General features: G+C 47.2%; 1 protein-coding gene across 2 annotated transcripts in view; it reads right to left on the reverse strand.

The window, feature by feature from the left end:
• Positions 1-6,473: 6,473 nt before the first annotated feature.
• Positions 6,474-21,194, reverse strand: part of LOC130340504 (oocyte zinc finger protein XlCOF7.1-like) — a 39,747-nt gene continuing 25,026 nt past the window's right edge. For both annotated transcript variants that reach the window (XM_056554204.1, XM_056554203.1), the window contains one exon: positions 6,474-7,433. In XM_056554204.1, the coding sequence (XP_056410179.1) occupies positions 6,484-7,433 (950 nt within the window). In that variant the 3' untranslated portion in view covers positions 6,474-6,483. The remainder of the gene's footprint in view (positions 7,434-21,194) is intronic.

Genomic DNA, 21,194 nt, shown 5'->3' on the forward strand with positions numbered 1-21,194 from the left:
CATTATTATCCCATAGGGAGCTATAACACTGCACACACTGATCTCTTATACTGACCATTGTTATCTCATAGGAGACTATAACACTGCACACACTGATCTCTTATACTGATCATTATTATCCCATAGGAGACTATAACACTGCACACACTGATCTCTTATACTGATCATTATTATCCCATAGGAGACTATAACACTGCACACACTGATCTCTTATACTGATCATTGTTATCCCATAGGGACCTATAACACTGCACACACTGATCTCTTATACTGATCATTGTTATCCCATAGGAGACTATAACACTGCACACACTGATCTCATATACTGATCATTATTATCCCATAGGAGACTATAACACTGCACACACTGATCTCTTATACTGATCATTATTATCCCATAGGGACCTATAACACTGCACACACTGATCTCTTATACTGATCATTGTTATCCCATAGGAGTCTATAACACTGCACACACTGATCTCTTATACTGATCATTGTTATTCCATAGGAGGCTATAACATTGCACACACTGATCTTTTACATTGTTCAATGGTTCCTCATAGGAAACCACTGATCAATGATTCTGCCGCTTGACTGCTCATGCCTGGATCTCAGGCACTGAGCAGTCATTCGGCGATCGGACACCAGGAGGCAGGTAGGAGACCCTCCTTGTGTCTTACAGCTGTTCAGGATGCTGTGATTTCGCCGCGACGATCCCGAACAGCTCCCTGAGCTAACCGGCAGTGATTTACTTTGACTTTCGACGCGGCGTTCAACTTTGACCACCGCGTCTAAAGGGTTAATAGCGTGCCGTACTGCGATCAGTGCCGCGTGCTATTAACCACGGGTCCCAGCTGTTGGCCCCACGTTATAGATCGGGAGCAGACTCATGACGTACCGGTACGTCATGGGTCCTTAACAACCAAGGACATAAATATACGTCCTGGTTTTGCGGGACTTCCCACACCAGGACATTCATGTACGTCCTGTGCATGACCACGAGCATTGGAGCGGTGCTCGCGTCATACATGGCAGGTTCCGGCGACTATCAGCAGCCGAGGACCCGCCCGTAATGGCAGACATCCGCAATCGTGCGGATGTCCACCATTAACCCCTCAGATGCCATGATCTGTACAGATCACGTCATCTGCGGCAATGTGCATAATAAAATAGATGATCGGAACGCCCGCAGCGCTGCCGCAGCGATCCGATCATCTGCAATGGCAGCCGGAGGTCCCCTCACCTGGCTCCGGCCGTCTCTCGGCGTCTCCTGCTCTGGTCCGAGATCGAGCAGACCAGAGCAGCAGATAGACGATAATACTGATCAGTGCTATTCCCTATACATAGCACTGAACAGCATTAGCAATCAAAGGATAGCTATAGAATATAGTCCCCATGGGGCCATAAAAAGTGTTAAAAAAAAAGTTGAAAAATGTAAAAAGAAAAAAAAATTTGAAAAATCCCCTCCCCCAATAAAAATTGTCAGTTTTTCTCATTTTACCCCCAAAAAGCGTAATTTTTTAAAAATAAACATATTTGGTATCGCTGCGTGCGTAAATGTCTGAACTATTAAAATATAATGTTAATGATCCCGTACGGTGAACGGCGTAAACGTAAAACAAAAAAAAAAGTCCAAAAATGCATTTTTTGTCACATTTTATTAAAAAAAAATTTAATATATGCAAATGTGGTAACGATAAAAAGTTCAGATGGCGGCGCAAAAAATGAGCCCTCATGCCGCCCTATATACGGAAAAATGAAAAAGTTATAGGTGGTCAAAATAGGGCGATTTTAGATTACTGATTTTGTACAAAAAGTTTTAGATTTTTTTTTTTTTAAGCGGTACAAAAATATAAAAGTATCTCGCCATGGGGATCATTTTAATCGTATTGACCCACAGAATAAAGAACACGTAATTTTTACCGTAAATTGTACATTGTGAAAACGAAAGCCTCCAAAATGTGCAAAATTGTGGTTTTCATTGAAATTTCCTCCCTACAAAAATATTTTTTGGGGTTCGCCGTACATTTTATGGTAAAATGAAAGGTTTCATTACAAAGTACAATTGGTCGCGCAAAAAACAAGCCCTTATATGGGTCTGTAGATGGAAATATAAAAGTTATGGATTTTAGAAGGCGAGGAGGAAAAAACGAAAACGCAAAAATAAAATTGGCCTGGTCCTTAACCCCTTAACGACGCAGGACGTATATTTACATCCTGCGCCGGCTCCCGCGATATGAAGCGGGATCGCGCCGCGATCCTGCATCATATCGCGTGGGTCCCAGCACTAATCAACGGCCGGGACCCGCGGCTAATACCACACATCGCCGATCGCGGCGATGTGCGGTATTAACCCTTTAGAAGCTTTGACCGCCGCTTCTAAAGTGAAACTGAAAGTATCCCGGCTGCTCAGTCGGGCTGTTCGGGACCGCCGCGGTGAAATCGCGGCGTCCCGAACAGCTGATCGGACACCGGGAGGGCTCTTACCTGCCTCCTCGGTGTCCGATCGACGAATGACTGCTCCGTGCCTGTGATCAGGATGAGAGATCAGTGTGTGCAGTGTTATAGGTCCCTATGGGATAACAATGATCAGTGTGTGCAGTGTTATAGGTCCCTATGGGATAACCATGATCAGTATAAGAGATCAGTGTGTACAGTGTTATAGTCTCCTATGGGATAACAATGATCAGTATAAGAGATCAGTGTGTACAGTGTTATAGGTCCCTATGGGATAACAATGATCAGTGTGTGCAGTGTTATAGGTCCCTATGGGATAACAATGATCAGTATAAGAGATCAGTGTGTGCAGTGTTATAGTCTCCTATGGGATAATAATGATCAGTATAAGAGATCAGTGTGTGCAGTGTTATAGGTCCCTATGGGATAACAATGATCAGTATAAGAGATCAGTGTGTGCAGTGTTATAGGTCCCTATGGGATAATAATGATCAGTGTCCCTATGGGATAATAATGATCAGTATAAGAGATCAGTGTGTGCAGTGTTATAGGTCCCTATGGGATAACAATGATCAGTGCCCCTATGGGACCTATAACACTGCAAAAAAAAAGTTAAAAAAAAGTGTTAATAAAGGTCATTTAACCCCTTCCCTAATAAAAGTTTGAATCACCCCCCTTTTCCCATAAAAAAAATAAAACAGTGTAAAAAAATAAATAAATAAACATATGTGGTATCGCCGCGTGCGTAAATGTCCGAACTATAAAAATATATCATTAATTAAGCCGTACGGTCAATGGCGTACGCGCAAAAAAATTCCAAAGTCCAAAAAAGCGTATTTTGGTAACTTTTTATAACATTAAAAAATGAATAAAAAGTGATTAAAAAGTCTGATCAAAACAAAAATCATAGCGATAAAAACTTCAGATCACGGCGCAAAAAATGAGCCCTCATATCGCCCCGTACGTGGAAAAATAAAAAAGTTATAGGGGTCAGAAGATGACATTTTTAAACGTATAAATTTTCCTGCATGTAGTTATGATTTTTTCCAGAAGTGCGACAAAATCAAACCTATATAAGTCGGGGATCATTTTAACCGTATGGACCTACAGAATAATGATAAGGTGTAATTTTTACCGAAATATGCACTGCGTAGAAACGGAAGCCCCCAAAAGTTACAAAATGGCGTTTTTTTTGTCGATTTTGTCGCACAATGATTTTTTTTTCCGTTTTGCCGTGCATTTTTGGGTAAAATGACTGATGTCACTGCAAAGTAGAATTGGCGACGCAAAAAATAAGCCATAATATGGATTTTTAGGTGGAAAATTGAAAGGGTTATGATTTTTAAAAGGTAAGTAGGAAAAAACGAAAGTGCAAAAACTGGAAAAACCCTGAGTCCTTAAGGGGTTAAGGTGAAAATGGGCCTGGTCCTTAAGGGGTTAAGAGGTTAAAAGGGGTATTCCAGGAATTGTTTTTATTTGACTATGCAACAGGGGCATGTGTGTGACGGTTTTCTAACAATTTTGTGATTTTTACCCCAATATTTATTTTTATCAGCATACAAAATCACTGTTGTCTCAGATTTTTCCCAGGTTGCAATGCGGCCGAGACCTGACATCACTAGTCAGCTGATGACAGGGAGCCTGTCTGCTTCAATGGGTGGAGGGATCAATCTGCAAGTAATGCAACAGCTGGAGGCACCCTGATTGAAAACCACAGGTCTTTGGAATGGATGCAGCTCATTTATGTTTCAATGGGTGGGGTGGCTGATGTGTAGGAGGGAGGAAAATGGAATTATGGGACTTGTAGGCAAAGAAGTAAACATAAACAGAAAATACCGGTTCACTAAAAGCTACCACAGTGTTATGTAATCTCACAACATAGACAAGCGCAGATCCTTCCTAATCATGTCCATTACTGTCTGCCAGGTACCTACTAAAATCACCTTATGCTGGAGAACCCCTTTAACCTCCTCTGCCAGATGTCCATGATTAGACAGTACTACCACCACCCCTGATGGATGCTGGCTACTACCATTTTTTTGGTTGTTTTATATTAAAAAAAAGTTATAATAATTTCAAAAAGAAAATCTAACAGAAAAATGGAGTAAATACACGTTATACAAATAAAAGGCGCTAAAGACTTAATTCCTTATAAACAGGATGTGGCCCCGATTCCACATAAATGCCACTTATACACCATTCCCATGTTGGTTTTTGTTTCTGCCAGTGGCTTAAACAGAGTCAAATCAATGCCCCGCCCCTTTTGCGGGATCTAACTGAAATTTTTTTGTGTTTGGCGCATGTAGTAACGAAAAAGGGCAGGAAAATATAAAGCTCCGGGACACCAAGATAACAAACAACTTTAAAAACAGCTGGAGAATAAACCTACTACACTTCCCCATACAGAGAACAATAACAAGGTGTGGGGCAGGTAACTACTCTTCCCGGTATAAACATTCCGTATTTTTTGTCTTATACGGCGAATACACCCCCTATCGCGGCGGTCCCTGCGGCCATCAACGGCCGGGACCCGCGGCTAATACAGGACATCACCGATGGCGGTGATGCCCTGTATTAACCCTTCAGACGCGGCAATCAAAGCTGACCGCCGCGTCTGAAGGGAAAGTGACACTAACCCGGCTGTTCAGCGACTTCACCGCGGCGTCCCGAACAACCCGACTGAATAGCCGGGTTAGTGCTTACAGGACACCGGGAGGGACCTTACCTGCCTCCTCGGTGTCTTCTCCGTTCAGGGATCCCCTGTATGGCCGGCGCTCTCCTTCCTCGTCATCACGTCGTCGCGTACGTGCGTCAGCGTGCGTAACGACGTGATGACGGCAACGGAGAGCGAGGATACCCGGCCGGCAGCAGAGACGTTCCGGAGCGACGGGGACAGCGATGGAGCGACATCCAGGGCAGCGGTGACGGGTCCGGAGCGGCGGGGACACGTGAGTATTACCTCCTATGCAGTGGTCTTCAATCTGCGGACCTCCAGATGTTGCAAAACTACAACTCCCAGCATGCCCGGACAGCCAACGGCTGTCCGGGCATGCTGGGAGTTGTAGTTTTGCAACACCTGGAGGTCCGCAGGTTGAAGACCACTATTGGGTTCAAAATCTTTATTTTTTTAGCTTTTGCCCCTATAAATTGGGTGCGTCTTATACGCCGGTGCGTCCTATAGGGCGAAAAATACGGTAATAATAAATCTGTAATTAATTCTACACAACATTATTCTGGTGCATGTTCTGCCAAAATTCAGGCCCATCAGGTAAAGTAATGGGGGGGGGGGGGGCGGGGGTGATTCTTCTCTGTTAAACATTTTCCAGGTATTGAAGATCAAAGTGGCCTCTGTCTGGTGTGAATTGGCTCATGTTGAACAAGATAAATTTTTTGTGAGAAGCATTTCCCACATACTGAACATGAATAAGGCTTTTCTCCTGTGTGAACTATAACATGTTGAACAAGAGTACATTTCTGTGCAAAGCATTTCCCACATTCTGAACATACATACGATTTATCTCCTGTGTGAGCTTTCTCGTGTAACACAAGATGTGATTTTCGTGTAAAGCATTTCCCACATTCTGAACATGAATATGGCTTCTCTCCTGTGTGAGTTCTCAAATGTAACACAAGCTTTGATTTTTGTTTAAAGCATTTCACACATTCTGAACATGAATAGGGTTTCTCTCTAGTGTGAATTTTTCTGTGTGTCAGAAGACTTGCGCCTGCTGTAAACTCTTTTCCACATTCACCATACTCAAACTTTACGCCCCCTTTGTGACTTCTCTCATGTTTGATAAGATATGGTTTCTGTGCAAAACATTTCTTACATACTGAACATGAATATGGCTTCTCTCCTGTGTGAGTTCTCTCATGTCTAACAAGATCTGACTTAAGTCTAAAACGTTTCTCACATTCTGAACATGAATATGGTTTCTCTCCTCCATGAGTTTTCTCATGTTGAATAAGGTGTGATTTCCGTATATAGCATTTCCCACATTCTGAACACGTAAATGGCTTCTCTCATGTGTGAGTTCTCAAATGTATCACAAGCTCTGATTTTTGTATACAGCAGTTCCCACATTCTGAACATGAATACGGCTTTTCTCCTGTGTGAATTTGTCTGTGTGTCAGAAGACTTGCCCTTGCTGTAAACTCTTTTCCACATTCATCACATTTAAACTGCGCGCCCCCTATGTGACTTCTTTCATGTTTGACAAGATTTTGTTTCTGTCTAAAACATTTCTCACATTCGGAACATGAATATGGCTTCTCTTTTGTGTGAGTTCTCTCATGTCTAACAAGATCTGATTTTAGTATAAAACGTTTCTCACATTCTGAACATGAATATGGCTTTTCTCCTGTGTGAATTTTCTCATGTTGAACAAGGTGTGATTTTTGTATAAAACATTTCCCACATTCTGAGCAGGAATATGGCTTCTCTCCTGTGTGAGTTCTTCTGTGTATAAGAAGTTTTGAGCTTGCTGTAAACTGTTTTCCACATTCATCACATTTAAACTTTTTGCCCCCTCTCTGATCTGTCCTTGTGGTAACAATGTGGGGTTGGTGAGGGGAAGTTTCCCCATGATCAGGGGGATTATTATATGATAGATCTGGATGGACATTAGGGGTAAGGAGGTCTTCTCCTGAGGAGCGCTCCATGATCTCTCCATCTTCTCCTGAGGAGCGCTCCATGATCCCTCCATCTTCTCCTGAGCAGCGCTCCATGATCTCTCCATCTTCTCCTGAGGAGCGCTCCATGATCTCTCCATCTTGTCCTGAGGAGCGCTCCATGATCTCTCCATCTTGTCCTGAGGAGCGCTCCATGATCTCTCCATCTTCTCCTGAGGAGCGCTCCATGATCTCTCCATCTTCTCCTGAGGAGCGCTCCATGATCTCTCCATCTTCTCCTGAGGAGCGCTCCATGATCTCTCCATCCATGAAGTTTCCCTCAGAATTCTTACTGGGATGTCCTGTTGGGATAAAGATAGAGAAATGTATAACATTTGTTTTAGGCTGGAAACGCACATGCAGTTTTTGATGAATTTTGAATTAGATCCAACAGTAAGTTGAAGTATAAAATAATAGTGTGTAAGGCAACCTAAAACCCTACTGTGCTGATCCAGAGGAAGGTAACCCCCCCCCCCCCAATGAGGCTGATGCCAATTGCCCCATGACAGAGGAAAAATTCCTTCCCGACCCCAATATGACATCAGAGTAAATCCCTGGATCAACGTTCTATCCCCATAAATCACGTATCCATAGCCTGTAATATTATATTATACCAGAAAAACACCCAGGCCCCCCATAACTTGTTTTTGAGTCATCACAACATCATGTAGAGAGAGTTCCATAATATCACTGCTCTTACAGTAAAGAATCCTCCATCACAACATCATGTAGAGAGAGTTCCATAATGTCACTGCTCTTACAGTAAAGAATCCTCCATCACAACATCATGTAGAGAGAGTTCCATAATATCACTGCTCTTACAGTAAAGAATCCTCCACTACTACATCATGTGTAGAGCTCCATAGTCTCACTCTCTGTCTGTGATGATGGTGAAACCTTCTTTCCTCTAGACCAGGGGTCTCAAACTCAAATTATCTGTGGGCCACTGGAGGTAGCAGCTGGGTGAGGCTGGGCCGCATGCGCCCCTCACATATAATGCCCCATCATGCGCCCACCCATCATCCACCAGTTACACCCCCAATCCCCCTGTGGTAATAGCATGAGCTGACGGATGATGGGGGTGCTACTCCTGGGGGGGGGGTTGTTGGAAGCATTAGGTAGGCAGCAGTTTCCCCACATTAGGTAGCATAGGTTCCCCACATTAGGTAGCATTGTGTCGCGTCCCCCCCGGCACACAAACAGACAGACACACACACATAGGCACTCATCTGTCCTGCGCAGCGCTTCTCCTCTCTGGCGGCAGCACAGAGTAAGTGAAGGTAATGGGCTCTATTGGATGGACGGGGGGGGGGGGGGGTTGATCATGGACGCAGATGAAGACCCGGGAAGGGGGGGGGGGTTACTGGTGTACAGCGCAGACACAAATGAAGACTGGCCAGACACACACACACACAGGGACAAAGATGCGCCCCATCAAGTCTTGTGTGAAGTCTTCCGGAATTTAGCGCAGCTTGTCCGTAGCAGGGCTAAATTCCTGAAGAAATCACCTGCCCGGCGCCCGAATCTGCATGGCCCGGGGGTCGGCCGATACAAATTACACATCCCTGGTGCAGGCCGCAAAATGTTGTTCCTGCAGGCCGGGAGTTTAAGACCCCTGCTCTAGATGTAGAGGACGCCCCCTTGTCATGGTTACCGGTCTAGGTATAAAAAGATCTATAAAGAGCTCTGTCCATTCATATATCTGTACATCAGATCCCCCTAAGGCGTCTTATCTCTAAACTAAATAACCCCAAGTGATAACCTGTCCTGGCCCTGTAATCCCCCCCCCCCCAATACCATTATTATCCTGGTCCTGTAATCCCCCCCAATAGCATTATTATCCTGGTCCTGTAAATCCCCCCCCCCCCCAATACCATTATTATCCTGGTCCTGTAATCCCCCCCCCAATAGCATTATTATCCTGGTCCTGTAATCCCCCCCCCCCAATACCATTATTATCCTGGTCCTGTAATCCGCCCCCCCTCCATACCATTATTATCCTGGTCCTGTAATCCCCCCCCCCCCATAACATTATTATCCTGGTCCTGTAATCCCCCCCCTCCCCACAATACCATTATTATCCTGGTCCTGTAATCCACCCCCCCCCTCCCATACCATTATTATCCTGGTCCTTTAACCCCCCCCCAATACCATTATTATCCTGGTCCTGTAATCCCCCCCCCAATACCATTATTATCCTGGTCCTGTAATCCCCCCCCCCCCATACCATTATTATCCTGGTCCTGTAATCCCCCCCCCAATACATTATTATCCTGGTCCTGTAATCCCCACAGTTCAGCCATGTCCAGCTTCCCCAGATCCCTCTGTAATATTATATCATCCTCCTGTGTAATATTATACCATCCTCCTCTGTAATAATATATTTTTCTGCTCTTTGATATATCAGCCTCCTGAGTAATATTATATCATCCTCCTCTGTAATATTATATCATCCTCCTCTGTAATATTATATCATCTTCCACTGTAATATCATTCTCCTCTGTAATATATCATCTTCCACTGTAATATTATATCATTCTCTGCAATATTATATCATCCTCCTCTGTAATAATATATTTTCCACTCTTTGATATCATATCATCCTCCTGTGTAATATTATTATCCTGGTCCTGTAATCCCACCCCCCCCTCCCATACCATTATTACCCTGGTCCTGTAATCCCCCCCCCCCCCATCCTGTAATCCCCCCCCCCCCCATAACATTATTATCCTGGTCCTGTAATCCCCCCCTCCCCACAATACCATTATTATCCTGGTCCTGTAATCCGCCCCCCCCTCCATACCATTATTATCCTGGTCCTGTAATCCCCCCCCCCCCCATAACATTATTATCCTGGTCCTGTAATCCCCCCTCCCCACAATACCATTATTATCCTGGTCCTGTAATCCGCCCCCCCTCCATACCATTATTATCCTGGTCCTGTAATCCCCCCCCCCCCATAACATTATTATCCTGGTCCTGCAATACCCCCCCCCCCCATACCATTATTATCCTGGTCCTGTAATCCCCACAGTTCAGCCATATCCAGCTTCCCCAGATCCCTCTGTAATATTATATCATCCTCCTCTGTAATTATATATCATCCTCCTCTGTAATATTATTTTCCACTCTTTGATATCATATCATCCTCCTGTGTAATATTACATTATCCTCCTCTGTAATACTATATCATTCTCCTCTGTAATATTATATCATAGTAACATAGTTCATAAGGTTGAAAAAAGACCAGAGTCCATCGAGTTCAACCTATAACCCTAAATAGTCCCTACTGAGTTGATCCAGAGGAAGGCAAAAAACAACAACAATGTAATGAAAAATAGTCTCTCTGTCGTGTAGTGCACAATGTAAATCAACTCCCCGGTGCGGAGCGCTACTGAACGCTCCCTTAGCATATAAGATAAGAAATCCTAGGGCACATAATACTGCTATACACAAAATAGAAAGGACTCGCTTCATTATGGGATTCACAACCATCCAGTCTTCTTTTTCCTTTTATTCGCAAAGTTCACAATAAATGCAAAAAGATACAAACGACAAAAGCTACAGCATCTCGTGCATCAGAAGGTCAGGAAATGACGCAACGTTTTGGGGTCCACCCCCTTACTCATGCGTACCAGATCCCTCACGCCGATCTACCTTTGTAGTGAAAACTAAGTCGGTGAAGCATATTGTTTTTATCTGTTTTCTTTCTTTACATCAATGTCTGAAATGTGTCTTTAGGTTTAATCACTTCAACGTCCAAACACTGCACTCTAGTGTCATCGTACGTAAGGGTGAATTTAATGGAGGGGTGTACAGAATTTAACTTCTCAACGAAAAATAATAACTCTGCCTCCTCTCCCCTCCAGAGCATGAACACATCGTCCACATAGCGAAACCAGGTGGGCGACATGTTCATGCCCCTGGGGGAGAAGATGGCATCATCCTCCAATGCCAACATGAAAGTATTAGCCAAACTAGGTGCAATGGGAAACCCCATCGAGGTCCCATGTATCTGCAAATAAAAATCCTTATCAAAACGAAAATAGTTTTTAGTTAAGACAAAATCTAGTAATGCCACCAAAAACGGAATCATCTAATTTGTAAGCTTGTTATTTCTACACAGTAGCTCATCTACACTCCTAACACCTTCTGCTTGCGGGATATTGGATATTGTACATCAAGGGTGCACAAAAACCACACGCCAGCCGCATCAACTTGATTCAATTCATATAGGAACTGACTTTTGTCCCTCAGACATCTAGGTAATCTCTTCACCTCCAATTGCAGGAAGCTATCCACAAGGATCGCGAGCGGCTAGAAAACAGGGAACCCGATCCTGAAACGATCGGGCAACCTGGTCGGCGATCGCGATCCTTGTGGACCTTGGGAACCAAGTACAATACGGGAACCCTGGGGGAATCCACCTTCAAATTGCTCAACATATGCTGGGAAATAAAGCCCTCATGCACACTCTGCAGCAGAAAAAGAAGATTTTTGTACTCACCATGAAATCTCTTTCTCGTAGCCTTCATTGGGGGACACCTTACTGAGGAAAAAAAAAGTCAGCTCCTCCCTAGCAGGATATACCCGCCCACCTGCAGTGAGGAAATAAGTTTTGTCACAAAGCAGTAGGAGAAGCCAATACAGACATATGTCCAAAGGACCCTAGAAAGGAATCCCGGATAAGCAAGCCAAGAACCGGAAAAACTGTCCGTAAAAAAGACAAAGAAATTAGTTGGTGCGGTGTCCCCCAATGAAGGCTACGAGAAAGATTTTACGGTGAGTACAAAAATCTTCTTTTCTCAGTCACTCTTCATTGGGGGACACCTTACTGATGGGACGTACCAAAGCAGTCCCCTAGGGTGGGAAAAACAACCACCAGAGAAAAGGAATCAGTCCTGTGACTGAACTCACGTGTCCACAAGGCCTGCAGACAAGTCCTCAGGCAAGTCCTCAGACACATTAGGCCCAGAAATTGAACTCCCGGAATATCTACCGTCCAAGGAGATGGACTAGGATGCCAAAGGAAAAGGTCATCCTCTGTAGAGACCCCAGACACCCGGGTCATATAGGGAGACAAGAAACCACAGGAAAAAAAGAAAGATTGAATCCTGCTCTGGAGAGGTCCGGAGCATGAGCGCAAGGACCTGAACAGCCGCAGACCCAAGAACCCCTATCCCAGGGGCCCGCCATGAGCACCCAGAAGGCAAAATAGCCATACTGGTGTAATGAGGATAACCTGAACGCCCTCCAACTCTGGAGGACATGGACCCCGTAGGAAGAAAGGAGCGGCAAACACCCTGAAAAGGAGGGCATCCCGGATACCGGAGAGACAGACAAGTAAACTGGAGATGTGGAGTGACCTGGAAGACGAACCCCTGAAGAGTAAGGAAAACAGACGTCCGCGAAATACTCTCTGGGCGACAAACTTCCATGAAGAAGTGCGGAACAGAAAGACCGCCCCGATTAATGGGATCGCGGAGAAGTCTTGGCCGAATCACTACACATGCCCAAGACCTGAACCATCACCAAGCCCAAGGAACTGGAAGGGCCACCTGAAAAGAAGGCACACCACAGCTACCTAGGACAGAGTCCAAGCCAAGGAGACCAACCAGTCCTAACGGACCAGATCACTCTGAAGAAACATCCCGCCAGAATGGGAACGGAGGGAGAAACAAATGAGAACCCAGCTGGGATTCTCAGGGTCTGGGCACAGGAAGGATGACTCCAGAAGACTTTGGTGTCTGTACAGTACAACTGACAAAAGGGAAGGAGGAACAAACCCTTCCAGGGAGATTGTACAAACTCTTCCAACAGAGGAGAGAGCGAAGGCTGTGTGAGCAGCAGTAGATAACCAAAAAGCAGAAAGAGAGCCAGGCTGCGATGATGGACAGCGAGCACAAAACCTAGACAGGAAAAGGCTCTGTTGAATACTCTCAGCAAAAAACAAGGGCCCTGCCAGATACTCCACCTATATAGTGGGGACAGCGAGATGGCATCATCTTGGCAGCAGTAAAAAAAAAATTTTAATCAACAAAATAGTCCCTCCAGAGGAGGGAAAATAAGGGTGGTCGAGATGAAAACTCAAGAACAGACCCATGCCAAACACCCTGATCCCCGTGTCCCCTGTGGAAAGGGGATAGGCAAGGCGCGCCAGGCGCAGTAGGAGAAAGGAAATGCTGCCCCACAGCTACGGAACAAGTACTGGGTGGACGGAGCCCCCAGGCCCACACGGCAACCAAAGTTGTCCGGAGGAGCCACCTTGTGTCCCCAGAGGGATCTGAATCCTGTACACTGGAGCTGGGCAAAAAACTACCAGACGTGCTGAGAGCTGTTCGAGAAAGTGAAGAGTAGGTGCCTGAGTCACCCCGAAGAGAAACCCCGGAAAACATGCCTGGAGGCATAGGGAGGGGCTGAACTGACTGTGGCCCCAGGAGATCCCATGTCAGAACAGAAGTGCTCAACCACCGCAGAACTGCGGAAACAAAATTACCGGAAGCCCAGAGGCACACCCCAACAAACAAGAGGAAGGTGGACCCTGCATAAGTAGGAGCACAGACATGGGTACCTTACAATAGCAGTGGGGTACTAAAAATGTGGATACGAAAGAAACCGCAGACATCTAAGGGACCAGCAGAAAGGGAGGTATGCCTCTAGCAGACCAATAGTGCAACCTAAGAAAGGAGAACAGAGTGATGCTTCTGTTGTTTAAAAAGTCTCTAGGACCTGCAGAAAAGAAGGCTGCAACCCATCTCCTAATGGCGCCAGACACCAAGGCTGTGGATGCAGACTCAGGAGATGAAGAAAGAATGTGGAGCAGGCAAAAGGCAGACACAGTGTTACTTACAAGTAGAAAGGGTCCCAAGAACCCACAGGTATACACTCTGCGGCACTACACCTGGAAGAGAGACACGGACTGCAGCCGCAGCATCGGCAGAAACGGGGGAGGTGACCAGGTGGATTAGAACCTTATGCAGGCACAGTCTAGCTTTGTGGCAAAGGAACTGTGCCACGCCGGGTCCTGCACATGGAAACCCACAGTGAAGTGAGAAACCAGCCTGTAGACAGAGTAGTAGGCATGCAGAGAGGGAACTGGCCAAGTAGGTAACCCTGTAAACCAGTATGTGGGGCATTGTATAAGGCCCATGGGTAACATGGGGAGACTCACTCGAAACTACACCATTCTAATGGGTAACCTGAACTACCGTCCGTGAAAGTGTATGGTAGTTGACCCGACATAGTAAGTCATGCGGAAACGCGTCTGGTCGGCAGGTAAAGGATTCCTTACCACCCAGGGTCACTCCAATCAACCTCCATCGAAAACGGGGTACTGGAGTGCGGCCTAACCAAAGGGCTACCCGGTGGTGTAGAAAACCCAACAGATGAAGGATTGTCCGGCTGGAATCAATCCTGAATACTTGCAGGGACCCTGCTTCAGATTCCTCACCCAGCAGCGAAGGTACAGGAAAACCTGGCTATGTCCGCGGCAGCCCAGAGGTCAGAGACCGATGGCAGCGGAACCAGTGTAGATAACAGTCTGACTGAACAAGAACACCCCAGGTGTCTGGCGAAAAGAGAACAATCAGACAGGCAATATCTGTGCCCCTTTGTCATAGGTGGGAGGGCGGGGAGGCTGAGAAACCCCGCCCCCTGAGGAATAGAGGGAGGCAGAGGAGCCGTGGAAGGCATCCCTGACATCCCGTATAGTGTCTATTGGACTCAGTTCTATGTATACCGCGCACAGAAGAAGGGTACTGGAACTCCAGAAGAAAAAATGCAGACAATTGTCTGGCTTACTAGTATGGACCCATAGTTGACAGCGAGTCATTCCGTCGGGCACAGATACACCAATCATGTGATCTGTGACAGATGGTGTAGGAGAACATGCAGACCACTGTCTGGCTTAGTGGTATGGGTCCATAGAACCATAGAAGACAATGAGTCCGCATGATTTATTACAGGCGGTGTAGGCAACCATGCAGACCACTGTCTGGCTTACTGGTGGGGGTCCATAGAAGATAATGGGACACTTCACTCCATCGGACGCTTCACACAGTAGTGCGGTACTGGAACTCCAGATGCAGATACACCAGCCGTTTGATGTATTATAGGTGGTGTAGGCAACCATGCATACCAATGTCTGGCTTACTGGTATTGGTCCACAGTAGACAATGGGACGCTCCGTCGGACACCTCCAACAGTAGTGAGGTACCGGGGCTGCAGCCGCAGATACAGCAGCCAATGATGTATGACAGGCAGTGTATCGGGCACCTCGCACAGCAGTGGGGTACCGAGTGTGAGCCTACTGTCTGGCATAATAATTTCAGGTCTAATCCATGCCATGCAGGAATATTCCCCTGAGGACCGTGCGCTGGATGAGGGGATCCGTAGCACTAGCCACGGATGCGATAGCCGGTGGAGAAGGGAATCTCATAGCATGACATGCCAAGAACAACCTTAGGATGGATGGCTTGTAGACCTGACAGATGAGGAATCCTAAAAGAAACCTGAGCGTCCGCCAGGAACGCAAAAGAACGTGCTCATTGTATGGCACCCAGTGGTAGAAGGTAACATATTGCTGGAATATGACCCCCGACTCCAAGGGAACTGAGTGACCAAGAAATATATATATTTTTTTATATGCTTTAAAATATACAAGAAATGCCTGATATTATACATTAAAATATAGACTCCAGCCATCCACAATAACTTGTAAGGCAACATTGGACGCAGGGCACCCCGCAAAGTGCTGCCCATAAGCGGCAGACAGTAAGCTCCGGGATGGGGCAAATAGCCGGCCTGACCGCAAGCTCCCGCCAGGCTGCTGCCGGACTGCTGCTGGGGGAGCCTATACTGTTGCCCATGCCCACCCCTGCAACGGGGAAGGAGGACGGGACACTAACTTCCAGCAGCGCGCGGGCCGGAGAGGAGGAGCTCTGATGTCCCGACTCGCGCGCTGCATCAGGGAAGAGAAGAAGAAGAGGAGTGGAGCTATCCGCCGAAGTGGAGCGCTGCTCCTCCAACAGAGGGGACAGAGAAATCAGAAAGGTGGACATGTGCTGCCAGGGACCTGGACTCCTGGCAGCAGAAATTCTACAGCTCCCGCTGTCTGGCAGCGCACAGTGCCGACCTCACCTGTACAAAGTGATAGAATTGGGTAGAGGAGACTCCATTTTTGTGTTCAAAGACTCCATTTTGTATGAAGACTTGATTATTCTCGGTCTAAGTGACTGTATTCTATCTTTCTTGTTTTTTTCTACATAACAAACTTTAAACTTTTGAACTAAGAGACGATGGGTACCTTATCTTCAAGAATGCAGACACTTATCTTTTTCTACCCCAGATGCGTCCTTGAAACAATGGTTCATTATATTTGAGCTTGTTACGCCGAGCGCTCCGGGTCCCCGCTCCTCCCCGGAGCGCTCGCTACACTTCCCTCACTGCAGCGCCCCGGTCGGTTCCACGGACCCGGGGCGCTGCGTTACTACCTCCGGCCGGGATGCGATTCGCGATGCGGGTAGCGCCCGCTCGCGATGCGCACCCCGGCTCCCGTACCTTACTCGCTCCCCGTCAGTTCTGTCCCGGCGCGCGCGGCCCCGCTCCCTAGGGCGCGCGCGCGCCGGGTCTTTGCGATTTAAAGGGCCACTGCACCGCTGATTGGTGCAGTGGTTCCAATTAGTGTTTACACCTGTGCACTTCCCTATATCACCTCACTTCCCCTTCACTCCCTCGCCGGATCTTGTTGCCCTAGTGCCAGTGAAAGCGTTCCTTGTGTGTTCCTTGCCTGTGATTCCAGACCTTCTGCCGTTGCCCCTGACTACGATCCTTGCTGCCTGCCCCGACCTTCTGCTACGTCCGACCTTGCTTCTGTCTACTCCCTTGTACCGCGCCTATCTTCAGCAGCCAGAGAGGTTGAGCCGTTGCTAGGGGATACGACCTGGTCACTACCGCCGCAGCAAGACCATCCCGCTTTGCGGCGGGCTCTGGTGAAAACCAGTAGTGACTTAGAACCGATCCTCTAGCACGGTCCACGCCAATCCCTCTCTGGCACAGAGGATCCACTACCTGCCAGCCGGCATCGTGACAGTAGATCCGGCCATGGATCCCGCTGAAGTTCCTCTGCCAGTTGTCGCTGACCTCACCACGGTGGTCGCCCAGCAGTCACAACAGATTGCGCAACAAGGCCAACAGCTGTCTCAACTGACTGTTATGCTACAACAGTTACTACCACAGCTCCAGCAATCATCTCCTCCGCCAGCTCCTGTACCTCCTCCGCAGCGAGTGGCCGCTTCTGGAATACGACTATCCTTGCCGGATAAATTTGATGGGGACTCTAAGTTTTGCCGTGGCTTTCTTTCCCAATGTTCATTACACTTGGAGATGATGTCGGACCAGTTCCCCACTGAAAGGTCTAAGGTGGCTTTCGTAGTCAGCCTGCTGTCTGGAAAAGCCCTGGCTTGGGCCACACCGCTCTGGGACCGCAATGACCCCGTCACTGCCTCTGTACACTCCTTCTTCTCGGAAATTCGAAGTGTCTTTGAGGAACCTGCCCGAGCCTCTTCTGCTGAGACTGCCCTGTTGAACCTGGTCCAGGGTAATTCTTCCGTTGGCGAGTATGCCGTACAGTTCCGTACCCTTGCTTCAGAATTATCCTGGAATAATGAGGCACTCTGCGCGACCTTTAAAAAAGGCCTATCCAGCAACATTAAAGATGTTCTGGCCGCACGAGAAATCCCTGCTAACCTACATGAACTCATCCATCTTGCCACTCGCATTGACATGCGTTTTTCCGAACGGCGTCAGGAGCTCCGCCAGGATATGGACTCTGTTCGCACGAGGCGTTTCTTCTCCCCGGCTCCTCTCTCCTCTGGTCCCCTGCAATCTGTTCCTGTGCCTCCCGCCGTGGAGGCTATGCAGGTCGACCGGTCTCGCCTGACACCCCAAGAGAGGACACGACGCCGCATGGAGAATCTCTGCCTGTACTGTGCTAGTACCGAACACTTCCTGAAGGATTGTCCTATCCGTCCTCCCCGCCTGGAAAGACGTCCGCTGACTCCGCACAAAGGTGAGACAGTCCTTGATGTCTACTCTGCTTCTCCACGTCTTACTGTGCCTGTGCGGATGTCTGCCTCTGCCTTCTCCTTCTCTACAGTGGCCTTCTTGGACTCTGGATCTGCAGGAAATTTCATCTTAGCCTCTCTCGTCAACAGGTTCAACATCCCGGTGACCAGTCTCGCCAGACCCCTCTACATCAATTGTGTAAACAATGAAAGATTGGACTGTACTATACGTTTCCGCACGGAGCCCCTTCTAATGTGCATCGGATCTCATCACGAGAGGATTGAACTGTTGGTCCTCCCCAATTGCACTTCTGAAATCCTTCTTGGACTTCCCTGGCTTCAACTCCATTCCCCAATCCTGGATTGGTCCACTGGGGAGATCAAGAGTTGGGGGCCCTCTTGTTCCAAGGACTGCTTAAAACCGGTTCCCAGTAAACCTTGCCGTGTCCCTGTGCTTCCTCATGTAACCGGTCTCCCTAAGGCCTATATGGACTTTGCGGACGTTTTTTGCAAAAAACAAGCTGAGACTCTACCTCCTCACAGGCCTTATGATTGTCCCATTGACCTCCTCCCGGGCACTACTCCACCCCGGGGCAGAATCTATCCTCTGTCCGTCCCAGAGACTCTTGCCATGTCTGAATACGTCCAAGAAAATTTAAAAAAGGGCTTTATCCGTAAATCCTCCTCTCCTGCCGGAGCCGGATTTTTCTTTGTGTCCAAAAAAGATGGCTCTCTACGTCCTTGCATTGACTACCGCGGTCTTAATAAAATCACGGTTAAGAACCGCTACCCCCTACCCCTCATCTCTGAACTCTTTGATCGTCTCCAAGGTGCCCATATTTTTACCAAACTGGACTTAAGAGGTGCTTATAATCTCATCCGCATCAGAGAGGGGGATGAATGGAAAACGGCATTTAACACCAGAGATGGACACTTTGAGTATCTGGTCATGCCCTTTGGTCTATGCAACGCCCCTGCCGTCTTCCAAGACTTTGTTAATGAAATTTTTCGTGATCTACTATACTCCTGTGTTGTTGTATATCTGGACGATATCCTGATTTTTTCTGCCAATCTTGAAGAACACCGCCAGCATGTCCGTATGGTTCTTCAGAGACTTCGTGATAATCAACTCTATGCCAAAATAGAGAAATGTCTGTTTGAATGCCAATCTCTTCCTTTTCTAGGATACTTGGTCTCTGGCCAGGGACTACAAATGGACCCAGATAAACTCTCTGCCGTCTTAGATTGGCCACGCCCCTCCGGACTCCGTGCCATCCAACGTTTTTTGGGGTTCGCCAATTATTACAGGCAATTTATTCCACATTTTTCTACCATTGTGGCTCCTATTGTGGCTTTAACAAAAAAAAATGCCGATCCCAAGTCTTGGCCTCCTCAAGCGGAAGACGCCTTTAAACGACTCAAGTCTGCCTTTTCTTCGGCTCCCGTGCTCTCCAGACCTGACCCATCTAAACCCTTCCTATTGGAGGTTGATGCCTCCTCAGTGGGAGCTGGAGCTGTCCTTCTACAAAAAAACTCTTCCGGGCATGCTGTTACTTGTGGTTTTTTTTCCAGGACCTTCTCTCCGGCGGAGAGGAACTACTCCATCGGGGATCGAGAGCTTCTAGCCATTAAATTAGCACTTGAGGAATGGAGGCATCTGCTGGAGGGATCAAGATTTCCAGTTATTATTTACACCGATCACAAGAACCTCTCCTACCTCCAGTCTGCCCAACGGCTGAATCCTCGTCAGGCCAGGTGGTCTCTGTTCTTTGCCCGATTTAATTTTGAAATTCACTTTCGGCCTGCTGATAAAAACATTAGGGCCGATGCTCTCTCTCGTTCCTCAGATGCCTCTGAAATTGAACTCTCTCCTCAACACATCATTCCTCCTGACTGCCTGATTTCCACTTCTCCAGCCTCCATCAGGCAAACTCCTCCAGGAAAGACCTTTGTTTCTCCACGCCAACGCCTTGGGATCCTCAAATGGGGTCACTCCTCCCATCTCGCAGGTCATGCGGGCATCAAGAAATCTGTGCAACTCATCTCTCGCTTCTATTGGTGGCCGACTCTAGAGACTGATGTGGTGGACTTTGTGCGAGCCTGCACTATCTGTGCCCGGGATAAGACTCCTCGCCAGAAGCCCGCTGGTTTTCTTCATCCTCTACCTGTCCCCGAACAACCTTGGTCTCTGATTGGTATGGATTTTATTACTGACTTACCCCCATCCCATGGCAACACTGTTATTTGGGTGGTCGTTGATCGATTCTCCAAAATGGCACATTTCATCCCTCTTCCTGGTCTTCCTTCAGCGCCTCAGTTGGCTAAACAATTTTTTGTACACATTTTTCGTCTTCACGGGTTGCCTACACAGATCGTCTCGGATAGAGGCGTCCAATTTGTGTCTAAATTCTGGAGGGCTCTCTGTAAACAACTCAAGATTAAATTAAATTTTTCTTCTGCATACCATCCTCAATCCAATGGACAAGTAGAGAGAATTAACCAGATCTTGGGTGACTATTTACGACATTTTGTTTCCTCCCGCCAGGATGACTGGGCAGATCTTCTACCTTGGGCCGAATTCTCGTATAATTTCAGAATCTCTGAATCTTCCTCCAAATCTCCGTTTTTCGTGGTGTACGGCCGTCACCCTCTTCCCCCCCTCCCTACCCCCTTGCCCTCTGGTCTGCCCGCTGTGGATGAAATTTCTCGTGATCTTTCCACCATATGGAAAGAGACCCAAAATTCTCTCTTACAGGCTTCTTCTCGCATGAAGAGATTCGCAGATAAGAAAAGAAGAGCTCCTCCCATTTTTTCCCCTGGAGACAAGGTATGGCTCTCCGCTAAATATGTCCGTTTCCGTGTCCCGAGCTATAAGTTGGGACCACGCTATCTTGGTCCTTTTAAAGTTTTGTGTCAAATTAATCCTGTCTCTTACAAACTTCTTCTTCCTCCTTCTCTTCGTATCCCTAATGCCTTTCACGTCTCTCTTCTTAAACCTCT

The sequence above is a fragment of the Hyla sarda genome, unplaced genomic scaffold (assembly GCF_029499605.1).
Source record: "Hyla sarda isolate aHylSar1 unplaced genomic scaffold, aHylSar1.hap1 scaffold_595, whole genome shotgun sequence".
Taxonomy (NCBI): domain Eukaryota; kingdom Metazoa; phylum Chordata; class Amphibia; order Anura; family Hylidae; genus Hyla; species Hyla sarda.